General features: G+C 23.1%; 1 protein-coding gene across 1 annotated transcript in view; it reads left to right on the top strand.

Annotated features, from left to right (window-relative positions):
• The window catches only part of LOC114123821 (uncharacterized), a 71,822-nt gene that overhangs the window by 33,772 nt on the left and 25,407 nt on the right, over positions 1 to 12,643 (top strand). Inside the window, exons 3-4 of the mRNA XM_027986925.2 lie at positions 8,424 to 8,559; positions 10,345 to 10,487. Of these exons, the coding sequence (XP_027842726.2) occupies positions 8,424 to 8,559; positions 10,345 to 10,487 (279 nt within the window). The remainder of the gene's footprint in view (positions 1 to 8,423; positions 8,560 to 10,344; positions 10,488 to 12,643) is intronic.

Below are 12,643 nucleotides of genomic sequence, written 5' to 3'. Positions count from 1 at the left end.
TATTATATAGAGTGGTCAATTTAACGCAGTAATGCCCCATTGATTTTTATACAACGATCAAATATTATTTTCGGCTATAACGAACAATGAGAATGTAGGATATAGATAGGTGCTTAATATAATGTAAAATATAAATTGTTTAATTTATTGTTATACAGAATGATTACAAATCATGCTCACCTTTTTTTTATTATTATTTGTTAATTTGATTTTAAATCATTTTAAAAGTATCCTGAGATGGTACAAACTTTTGATTTTTTTTTTTTAATTAAAACTGCTTTTTTACTGTAAATTATTTAGCAAGTGGTTTTTTTAGACATTTTGATTCACTTAAATAGTAATTTGAAGGAGCAGTTTCTGAGTTATTAAATATTAGCTACTTACTAAGGATAATAAAATTAATAATTTATCAAAAGTAGACAAGTAATAAAACAAAATAATTAAGCTAAGATAAAAGACCACAAAATCGATAAGTTAAAATTTAACAGTTAACAAATCATAAATCTATTGAAGTTAAAAATGAATACGGTAACAATATATTAACTTATGTTGGTTTAAAAAAAGTTAATCTACTGTTTTTATTTAGTATGTGGATCACAAAAAAACTTAGCTATGCAGTAACTCTTTGTGTAATCCACATACTAAATAAAAAGGGTTACTGCATTCTATCTCATTTCCCAAATTAGAAAAAAAAGATTTTATTAAAATTGTATTATAATGTATCTATTTTACTTTACACTATTATTAAATATTATTTAAACTATAAACATCTCAATTATTAAAAGTTTCACAAATATTAATTTTTTTATATTAAATACCAAATTTAAGGAAGTTAAATACCTACAAAAAAAAAAAATAAATACAATTTGTGATTTATAATTTTATTTTAAAAATGTGTTATTGCAATTTGTATAGTATAAAATGTACATATAAATATGTAAAATAAAAATATAAGGTGTTTAAATATACATTTTATTTACATTATTTATTTTTTAATATTTAAATATTTATAATATTTAAACAGCAGTCATTTAAAAATTAAAAAATATTATAATAATTATAGATACTGTTATTTTATATATTTTATTATTTTATGGTTTAATGCTTATCCGATCTAATAAAATATATCTAAGTACAAAATTATTTAGTCAATTGTTATGTTATTGTTATAGTATTAGATAATTTTTAATTTAATTTTTATATTTGCATATAAAACACAAAAAGGAAATATTTAAAAAAATGTTTAACCTGGTAAATTATTTTTAAATTAACTAAAAAAAAATTAAATTTTTTAATTATCACTGGAACTAGTTAAGTTAATTATTTAATTAGAAAGTTAACTAACTAATTAAATTAAAAAGTTTTACTTTTTAAATAGTAAATTCCCACCCCTGTTATTCATAATATTATACTTAAAGATATATGACAATTGTCATAATAACTGCAAATATAATAATATTGAACAATTTTTTTTAAATTTTTAAAAATTGTTTTAGTATATAGCAAATTCTAGATTAAATATTAAAAGTATTTTATACATATTTGTGAGCCTATTTTGAAGGACGATTACTCTTGACGTAAAATTTTTAATAAATTAGAGACTACTCGTTTAAACTTCTATCAAGATACATTAATGTTTCCGAAAAATTATTTACTTAGCAATTCAATGTAATAAAGAAAGATTTTCATTCGTAAAACAAAAATTTGTTATAACACAGCCGAAAGGGTACAAAAAAATCTAAGGGTTTAAAAATATATCCTTTAACTTTTTAGTATAAATAAGTACTTGGAACTTAAAATAATAAAATGTTAAGAATATTACCATTTTTAATACAAATCATATCATGTTACTCAATATTACAATAATGTTTTTGGTCAAATAGATGAGTTTATAATATATTATCGTATATATTATCGTAATTTAGGTTTTAGGTTAATATTTATGTCCACAATATTAACCTAATAAATGTTAGTTGATAATAAATAGTATAAACATAAATATTAATATTTTTATACTCGTAAATTGTGGAACTTGTCGCTTTTGCCTGATAAATCGTATTAAATGTGATCTTGAACAGTGTCTGTATAAACTCAGATTTGTTACGACAAATAGAGACATTTTTTAAAAATCCTATGCCTAATTGCTATAATTGTCAGAAAAAATAAAATCTTTGTTTATCCCCCATTATCTCCCATGATGCTCGTTAATTATATAATATTACCATTGCGATGTCGTATTGCATGATGTAAGGAGCATTTTTGGATATTATAATTTCTATTTTTTGTTTGTGTATCATACAATCTGTAAAAAATTATTTTTCAATAAATGCAGATTATTAAGACGTATTATGTTATGTATACGAAGCACCTATTCGTTGCTTCAAATTGATGTATTTAAAATGTGAATTTAAATTTAAATTAATCTAATTTACCAACAAACAACCGGTATAAAATTACAGCATAATATTATTACGTTGTTTGTTTGTTTTTAATATCTAATTAAAATTAATTGTGTTTTTTTACGTATAAAAAAATCATTAATCAGACAAAACACATATTGTTATTTTACATCTAATGGGTTCATTAATAAAGTTTAAAATATACTATAATTTAGGTAGGTAGTTAATCAGTTTACATAAAATGTACCAACTACTTGTTTAAAACAGCTATTACGTTACACTTATTTAAACAATTTGTATTCAATGATTCACTAGAAATTGTGTCAAGTGTAATAGAATTTAGACATTTTTTTAAATTAAATTTATAATTAGAGTATTAGACTTTTTCATTAACTAGGTACTTTAATATAACATAATTGTTTAAGTGGTTGTATAAAATTTTCGTTTAATATACCGTATTGAAACTGAGTTATTACGTTTGTTTAGAATTTAAGATGAAATTTAATATGACGTAAATCGTCTTAAATATGCTTGCTATGATATTTTTTAAGAACAAAATTATGTATTTATAGAAATAAGAGGAAAGAATAATTATACGAAATATTTTATGAAATCCCACATCTCACTGACTTTGTCTTACGCATAACTACGTTTTAAAACTCGCATTTGTAATTTCTTGAAAAATTCTTCAAATTAAGTTCTTTTTCTTGATAAATACATACTGTTAATATAAAAAGGAACATTTATTAAGTATAAAAATACAAACTTCAATAATTTATACTTAACATGTTTTCCAAGATAAAAAAATAAAAATAACGTATACGGTCAACGAATAGATATTTTCTTCTTCAATTTTTCATAATTTAATTAGTATTCTTGGTCTAGAAGCCCCAAAGCCAAAGACAGTTCTTGAAAATATGAAAGTTAATATTCACACTAAAACTATTATATTGAAAACAAATAAAAAAAGTACTATATTAACATAGTTATTAATAAAAAATTATAGTAAATAATACACTTTAAAAACAAAATATGTTTTTAGTTTAATAAAATTAATCTGAAGATTATATAAATTGATTACGTCAATATAGTAGAACCGAAATGAATCCACGTTAAAAGTTTAATACATTTGTATTATAATTCATAACCACTATTATAATTTCATCTTCATTAAAGTTACTAAGTTGCCTAATCTAGGTATATAACTACCTATTAATAATATAATATATTAAGTGTAAACTTATGAAATTTTCACTGGAAAATATTACATAACAATACAATTAATTCTCAATGATATAATCAATCATGACTTACTAGTTGAGATTCAAATTCGAAGATAGTAATAGATAACATTATGATATTATTAATAACGTAGAAAGTCTTGCATTATGACGCAAATATTATAGACTTCAAAAATGATAGAATGTTGGCTTGGTGTTTATAGGACAAACTAGCTACCACTACTATGATCAATGATGAATGACTAAACATTTGGAATTGTTGCCATAACCATTACTAACAAATAGTTCATGAATATTTTGAAGGATGAGATTATTTTCTGTTAGCATCGACCAATAATACTATATACCAAAGCTCTGAAAACAAATACTTAAATTAATGATTTTACATTTTTTATTCATAAATAATGTTTGATTTTATTATTGAATACGCTTCTTTCAATTCATTGCTCTTAAATTTTATATAAATAAGACGATATTAAGTATATTCATTGTGCCTGTGTTTCAATGTATGTATCGTATACTTTGTTGTACTAAATAAACTAAAATATTCAATTATATTATAATTTTTTAAATTTAAAGGTTATATTTTGCAGGAAATCAAAATGTTTTCATTATGACTTATCTAAATTTCATAATTTATTTATAATACCGTTATTGAAGTAAATAATGCATTCAATACGTATTTATTAGTTATATATTATAAAGTCGAAATTCGCATACTATAAGCCATAAGGAAATATTATAACATTGTATCAAGATATAGTTTTGAAATAAATAAATAAAACAACAAAATACTGAGGAGATGCAAAGAGTCAGATTGATTAGGATAAATATTTATTACTACGGAGATTATGTCATAACTGAAAATGATAGTTTCGTATCTTAAGTCCTCGGAGAGAATAGATTAAAAACGGTTTCTTATTTTAATATACGTAATATTATATGTATAGCCTAAAGTCTAAACATTAATGGTCTCTTATATTTAAAATTCTCATCAAGTATTATTATTTACGTTAAACAAAGCTATGCCAATGGCATGATGTTGTCTACAAAAAAAAAATAATAATAATAAAATAAAATTGAAAAATAGATAGACGATTAAAATGTATTTAACTATTTATATAAATTATCTCTGGATTTGAGTAATACGAACTACGTAGTAGGGATAAGATAATAATTATCCATAGAACTATTCAATAGTTTATTTTGATTTTATTTACACATTTTCTTCAGTAGGAATACTTAGAATAAATGGTAATATATTGGTTTCATGATACCTTCAATATTATAGGTAAAAAACATTTTGTGTGAGTTTGTCAATTACGTAGTCTTGTCCCTTGATCAGAGACAAAATTAAATTATGATGGATCAATATTAAATTACAATTGTGTTTATATTATTATATTTAAATTAAATAATATTTCTTTAATATTGAATAAATATTTAAAAAAAACTCAGCTATATCATTCATAATATCAAAATAAAATAATTGTATAGTTCTTCGGGAGAATTTTAGATATCTTGATGTTTACTACCTTCAAATTTCAATTCTAAAAAAATAAACATACAAATTATAATAAAATGCGAGTAAAATATGTGTTATTAATTAATAATATTTAACTAAACACACATCTTCAAGAAATTTTTGCAAGATCTTAAAACCAAATTAATCGAATTGTGCCGTTTTTCCTTATGTGTTATTACTGATAGTCGTAGTTTTTAATTTGTTATTAAATACATTTATAAGTATTTTCAATGTCTTTACAACCACAAGAAGCATCTAAACAAACAATTGAAATTTAAATTATACTTAGCGTAAGTATTTCGTTGGATAATTGTTAAAATGAAATTTGTGTTCTTAAGGGGACGTTTTAATGATTTGACTTTATTGCAAGTGTCCCTTATTTTTAATTGCATTATTATGTCATGAATAGAGTCGTTTAGATATGGTACTGTGTAACAATTTTAAGCATGTTTCATCAAATGAATTATAACGTCTTAATATTATCTCGTGCACCTGCAAATTTTCAATAATGATATCAAAACATAATACATATATTGTACACGTTTGATCTGAATTAATGACTAAGTCTAGTGTATTTACAAATAATGTTGATTGAGTTCGGTATTAACCTGTCCTGTTTTATTCTCCATTAATTGAATTATCACTCCTATGCGGGAAGGTAAGTATTATACACAAATAGTAATACGTATTTATTTTTAATATCAAAAAAAAATGTCATGGTGATATTTTGACATCTATTAATCTCTTTTGGGACATAAAAATGACAAAACAACATATTGTAATATTATTTATTTGATATACTAAATTTACCTATACATTTATCATGTTTTTTTCATCAACAACCCTTTAAAATTTTTGTATTCCCATAAAATGTTTTTGAAAAAATATATTTATGTATATAAACGTGTCTGGTGCAATATAATTATTAAGAGAATTATATTTCCATATTTCAATTTAAAATGTTTTTATTTTTTCCATTATTATAGTAGGATACAATATTATATTTAATTAAATGTCAATAAATGTGGAAAATATTTCGTATGCATGTATTCAAACAAATTATTTTATAAAATTTATTATTTTAATAGCTACTCATTAATTTTGAGAAATGCATTATAAGCAGCTAGTTGATATCACTTATTACTCAATAGTATTCGTTTTACAAACAATAATGATTTCATTTAATTTGGTTGAATAATAAACCAAACAATCGGACGAGAATATCTATTATAAACATATATCTAATACAAAATAAAAATGTTTTATACATAAATATGTTTGTACGTATGATATACGATCTTAAAATATATTGATACGATATTACTATTATTTAAATAAATACGCCAAGAAAATTAACCACCTCCACGTTCTCTAAATAATAAATTATGATAATATCGTCTAAATTAATACTTAGATTTCGTCAATTTGTATAGTCGTACATAATTTATTATTATTATTATAGCATGATTAATTTATTCCAACCACTAAACTTATTTAATTATTAAAGTACTGTATTCATTGCTGAAAATTATCGTCATTTTATTAGTTTAATACTGCCTAAAGCTATTGAATTGTGTTATATTTTTTTTTTTTACAGCAAGCAATCGTTGAATTAAAAAACATAATTATTAATTCAGGGATCAATTAATTTTTAAAATACCCTATTGTAAAACATTAATGAAATAATATTAATTTATTTTACCAAATTTAAAAATCGTCTATTTTTCATAAAAACGTACTGATACTCTGATTTACTCGTAAGTAAGTCAAACATTGAAATCTATTTATTTTTTATTAATTTATATTGACCTTAGTAACACAAATTAAACACATTCTGGATAGGATAGGATACACGTATAGAGAAATTTAGTTCAAATAACTTGTCTCGATTATCTCACCTTGTTGCCACACACAATTATCCAAAGTTGTTTGTAAAGTATTATATTTGAAAACAACGATAAAAATTCTAAAGATTTGCTCATATTTAAGCAATTATTGTGTCTTAAGTTTTTCTTTGTAATATTCACGAATAGTGTAGGAAAAACAATCTAGTCTATTAAAAGTACAATACAGCCTCGATAACCCATCTTTATAAGAGCGCTACTTAAAACTTTTTGAACACTTCTTCTATAGCTCTAGCATAAGTATCTATACAGGAAAACATTTTAAAATCACGTAGTTATACCAATATATTTATCCTTTGAATTATTACAACCTTATAAATAATGTTTAAGACAATGATTAAACAATTCCAATTATTCCATTAAGCTATAAGTAAGACGAAGAAGTTTTATATCAAATATTAAGAATACAATTTAGAGGTCGATAGTATATAGTCTTATTTCTTAAAATGTGTAAGTTTTTAGCAAAAACAAAAACGATAAAGACTGAGTTTATAATAATGTTTCTAGAGGAACATTACATGATTTAAGGTCGACTATAAAAAAATAATAAAATCAACATCTTACGCGTCTACCGCTTTTGTTTATATTATTATATTTTTTAGTATTACGATTTAGTAAATGCAAGCGACTTAACGCCATCAAAGGATATGTTTTTGATACTTTATTAATATTGTTATTTCTAATTTTAATGATTACCCATCAGGTGCACATTTTATTTACATCGTACAGAGTACAATATGAAAACATTTTGTATGTTTAGCACTATTGATTGAATCAAACTATATCATAATATATATAGAAGCAGTTTGTATAATTGCATTTTAACTTGTGTCGCCAAAACGACTGTACTCTATTGCATTGTTCACCGTAGATTTCCGGCGTGTTGTTAAAAACAAAAGATACTCGAGATTGATTAAAATCACACGTTTTTATAAAACAACCGTTAGGTACTACAGTTAACGCGGCAGATAGACTACTTGCACTCAAAAAATGATGTATTTTGGCCAACCAAATAACATGTGACACAACACAGTAATATTCAAATGGCATAAACCGCGCGTGCTTCGTGTGTAGGTAGATATGTAGATTGTATATATTTTATTCTCCGAAACTTTTATTCCTCCAACCTTTGTACATGGCGTTGTCGAATAAATGAAACGAACGACGTTTTCTTCATCATGAACTGAATATATTCACTGTTATACCGGGGGATTTAACTGTCTAAACATTAACGGTGAAACATGTAAAAGATTTTAAACTTAACACGCGCCACTGTGTGTTTCCGGCTGGGGTAGATTTTAAACATTCATCGGATATAATTTTAGTCTACAAACAATTTTAATTTATTTTCCAGGTGCAGATATCAGTAACACGCAAATGCCGTGTAAAAACAGTTTGGACCTTTGTTTGAAAAACGTGTCCATCCTTTTGGAACACAGTGGTCAAGTTGGTATTCCGAAATCGAAAACCGATGTGGATATAGTTTGCAAGTAATGACAACAAAATAATAAATAATCAGTTTCATAAATAATTATACATATTTAAGTTTCGTTGTTCTGTTTGATTTATGAAATTATGATTAAATTCATATTATATTATTGCACTGTTGCCAAACCATAATTCATAATACGCTTAGTGCTTAACTTTTATTTCATTGTGCTCCCTTAAAATATTGTACCTAACCGTTTCAAGTTCATTATAATATGAATGATTTACAATGTATTAATAAAGTTTAGTTTTCATTTTAAAATATCCATAAATAGTTTGAAATGTTTGTATTTTAGTTGTATAAATATTATTTTAGTACTTAGAGACGATCTATTGAATCGTATTAAACTTAAATTATTATTACTGATATAATATGTGTATCGGTTTGCTTGAAATGCTTGTAATGTCAAATTAAATTACAAGTATATAGACTTTAAATATATATTGACAAAAACCAAAAGACATAATTCAAATGATGATTTTTGTACATATATTGTGATATAATTAAAGGTCTTTATTCATTATTTCTAAAAATTTTAACTTTTTTGCATAATTTAATGTCATCATAGCACAAGAATTTAAAAAAAAATGTTTATTATATTTTTACAACTTATTTTTCAATGTAATTTTTACTTATTTGAATGACTACATTACATAGGTATATGTATATATATAATATATATATATATATATTTAGAATATTTTAAACAATTAGTTATTATTTCTTAAAGAGTATTGAAATTGTTATAATAACTAATATTATTATTATGTTTAAAAGTTGGATGATTTGGTGGAAATGCTGTTTGATTATATAGAAATGGGTTATGGTTCTAAGAAGAGGTATCGATATTTTTTTGTGAATAATTTCGTATAAATTCTTGTACATTATTAAAATTGTTTGAAATTCATAAGTTATTAAATTTTTAATGAGCTTAGTAGTAGTCAAACATTAACCGGTAGCTTTGTGCAACGACATCAAGTTAAGTAAAGATATGTTTTCAAAAAAATTTTGAAGTAATGAATGTTGACATTTAAATAGATTACCTCATATATTATACATATGTATGTTTTCAAATTAAAATTACACTAACATTTATTTTGTAACATAAATATTGCTTACAAATTGGAATTACCTTTTTTTTTTTTTTTTATTGTGGTATCGAGGTCTGGAGGACTGGAGGAGGAACTATTGTGCCAGTACTTCTCCTCCAGCCCAAATTGGAATTACCTAAACAAAAAAAAAAAAAAAATGATAACAATATATACTCCAAGCTATATCGAACCCTAATCCGCACTAGGTACATTTTATTTTAAATAAGTAAAAACGATTTTTTAACTTTATAGCGTTATAAATATTTACTATGATAGTACGCTAAACGAGTATTATAATTTTCAATTTAATGATGAATTATAACGTACATTTTCGTTTTAATTCACAATTTTCCTGAAGTAGGACTTTTGAACACTGAAAGGCTCCTTCACAAAAGCTTACTGTTTAAATATTGTTGTGTAAAAATACACATTTTAATCTTTTGTATTTATATATATAAATACAATTACTATCAATTAGTATTATAATAATAAAAATTTTTCAATTCAGAAATAAAAAAAAAATGTAATATATAAAAATGAAATAAAAATGTATTACATTTATCAACAACAATATTATTTATTTTAATACCATTGATAAACATTTTTTGTTGTAATGAATAGATTTACAATTAAATATAATGTTTTAGTATTTAGAAACGCCATGTATTAATATAATAATTATTATTTTTAAATAGAGGGTTCAAAATGGGAATGAAGTGCCTCGATGATTTTTCAAATTTATGTCTATCATTAGATGAAAAGAATATGGTCAACGATAACGTAATTGGAGCCAAATATACATTCAAATTTTTATGCGATGATGAAAAATTCCAAAGAGGTGAATAAAATTAAGTGTACTTAATTTAATTAAGATTAAAAAATGCCTCTTAACATAGCTCAAGTCATTATTATTTAATTAAGTATTTTAAATAAAAATATACCTATATTTATACATATATTATCTTTAACACGGAAAGATGAGTTTAAGTTGAGTTAAATTTACTTGTTGTGAATCTATTATTTAAATTTATTTGATACATAATTAATAGTTTATAAATATTTAAATATAGTAACGATAACATTCCTTACATAATGTACAATAATAGTTTTTAGAACGAAATTTTATCCATCTTAACAAATTTTATTAAAACTGTAAACCTAAAATTAACATAACCACCAGTTATCTAACCGAAGTCATTCATATAATACCAAATTGTTTTTAAAACAAATGGGTAATTTCAAAAATACATTTCTAAAGTAACTATCAACTGTGTCAAATTTTCAATCTATTAAGAAACCATAATTACAAAACTTTTGAAGTGCCCATATACGAAAAAGCAATTTTAGTGAAAACTGAAAAACATATATGATCATTATAAAATCAATAAATTCCTCCATTCATTCAGATTATAGAACTATAAGCATTATTACATTTTCTAAGATTTTATATAGTTTCGTTACAATTCTCTAAAATATAAAATTACTTTATTTTTTTTTAGAATTATCTGAAATCGCAATAAATTATTTTATTTTTTGTTTTTGCAACAGCACATAAAAATAGTAAAATGTTTTAAACGCTCTTTCTAAAATGTATTTTTGTTTAATAAATATAGTGTTAGCGTAATTTTAGAAGTTAATACTGTAAACTTTATATCTTATGTGCTTGTAATCAAGGTTTCAAAAGTATGTTATTAAATGAGTTATATAGAAGTAACTGTTTGTAATACTTCAAAGACCATTGCCGTTTGTACGAAAACTTTAAATTGTTCTTAAAAAATATCTAAATCGTTTTGTACACTTTATACTATAGAGTAGAAAAGATTAAAGTTAAACATGACTAAAAATTTGAAACCAAATTTTGAAGAATTAGTATCTAAGCATCAAGTTTAGCGCTCCTATTAAAAGTATTAATTTTTATTGTATATTTATTTTATGAAACAATGTCTTAAGATTAAATTTGTAAGTTCTAACATTTTTAATTAAAAATTAAATAAATTATTATAATTTTATTTGATTAATAATAGTTAAAGAAAAACCAACAACTTTACATTTTTTTTCTTTTAAAAAAATCAATATTAGGGGAAGTGCACGAAAAACTTTAAAAAAAAGGCAAATGTTCTTAAGAACATTCTAGACGTTCTAGATACACGTTTTAGTAGAACAATTTTTTTTAATTTAATCTTTATTTCATGTATGTACCATAGTATATTCTAATGAATAAATCGTTACTATTATTTTTGTAACCATATTATAGACGTTAATCGCCATTTTTTTGTCCAAGCAAATTTTGAAACAAAATAAATTTAGTTAATTTTATTACTATATTTAAGCAATAATATATGAGTTATTATTTTATTTTTAATTTATTACCGTTTTTAATTATACGAGTAGTTATGTATTTGATGAGTTTTATTTTATACTGATCACAGAACTATCATCAGTAAAATAGAGTAGATACAGTTTAAAATAGTATTTGTAGTTTGAGTTTAAAATGTTTATTTGAGATTCAAAAATATTGCTATTTATTTTATTCTCACTTGATCACGATCGAATACGAAAAAAAAGTCTATTACACAAGTGGTCTGTAAGATTTAAATCCGAAGTAACTGTATATTATATGTATAGTGTATATATTATAATGCTTTTCCGTATGATATACTCTGATCACGGAAACGTTTAAAATGTTTTCCTGTGTATTTAGTTTCTACTGTTTCTAGCAAATAATACATTAGTTAATAGAGAATAAGGATACAGAAGTTTCTCAAGAACTATAATCGATTAGAAATTATAATTTTGTTGAAACTAATCGTAGGTTAGTTACAAGAAGCTACGTAATCTATAATATTCGAAATTTAAGGGAAAAATTACGAAAATATGAGCAAAAGTCGTCCAAAATTATTTACAAAAGTTAAATCGACGTCAATGACGTGACCGTGCTCCCGTGGTAAACGGTTAACAACAAATTTAATAAACGTTATTTTTAACGAAATTATT

Source organism: Aphis gossypii, chromosome 1 (genome assembly GCF_020184175.1).
Source record: "Aphis gossypii isolate Hap1 chromosome 1, ASM2018417v2, whole genome shotgun sequence".
Taxonomy (NCBI): Eukaryota; Metazoa; Arthropoda; class Insecta; order Hemiptera; family Aphididae; genus Aphis; species Aphis gossypii.
The sequence above is the reverse complement of the archived record's forward strand: the minus strand, read 5'-3'. Positions and strand labels throughout refer to the sequence as shown.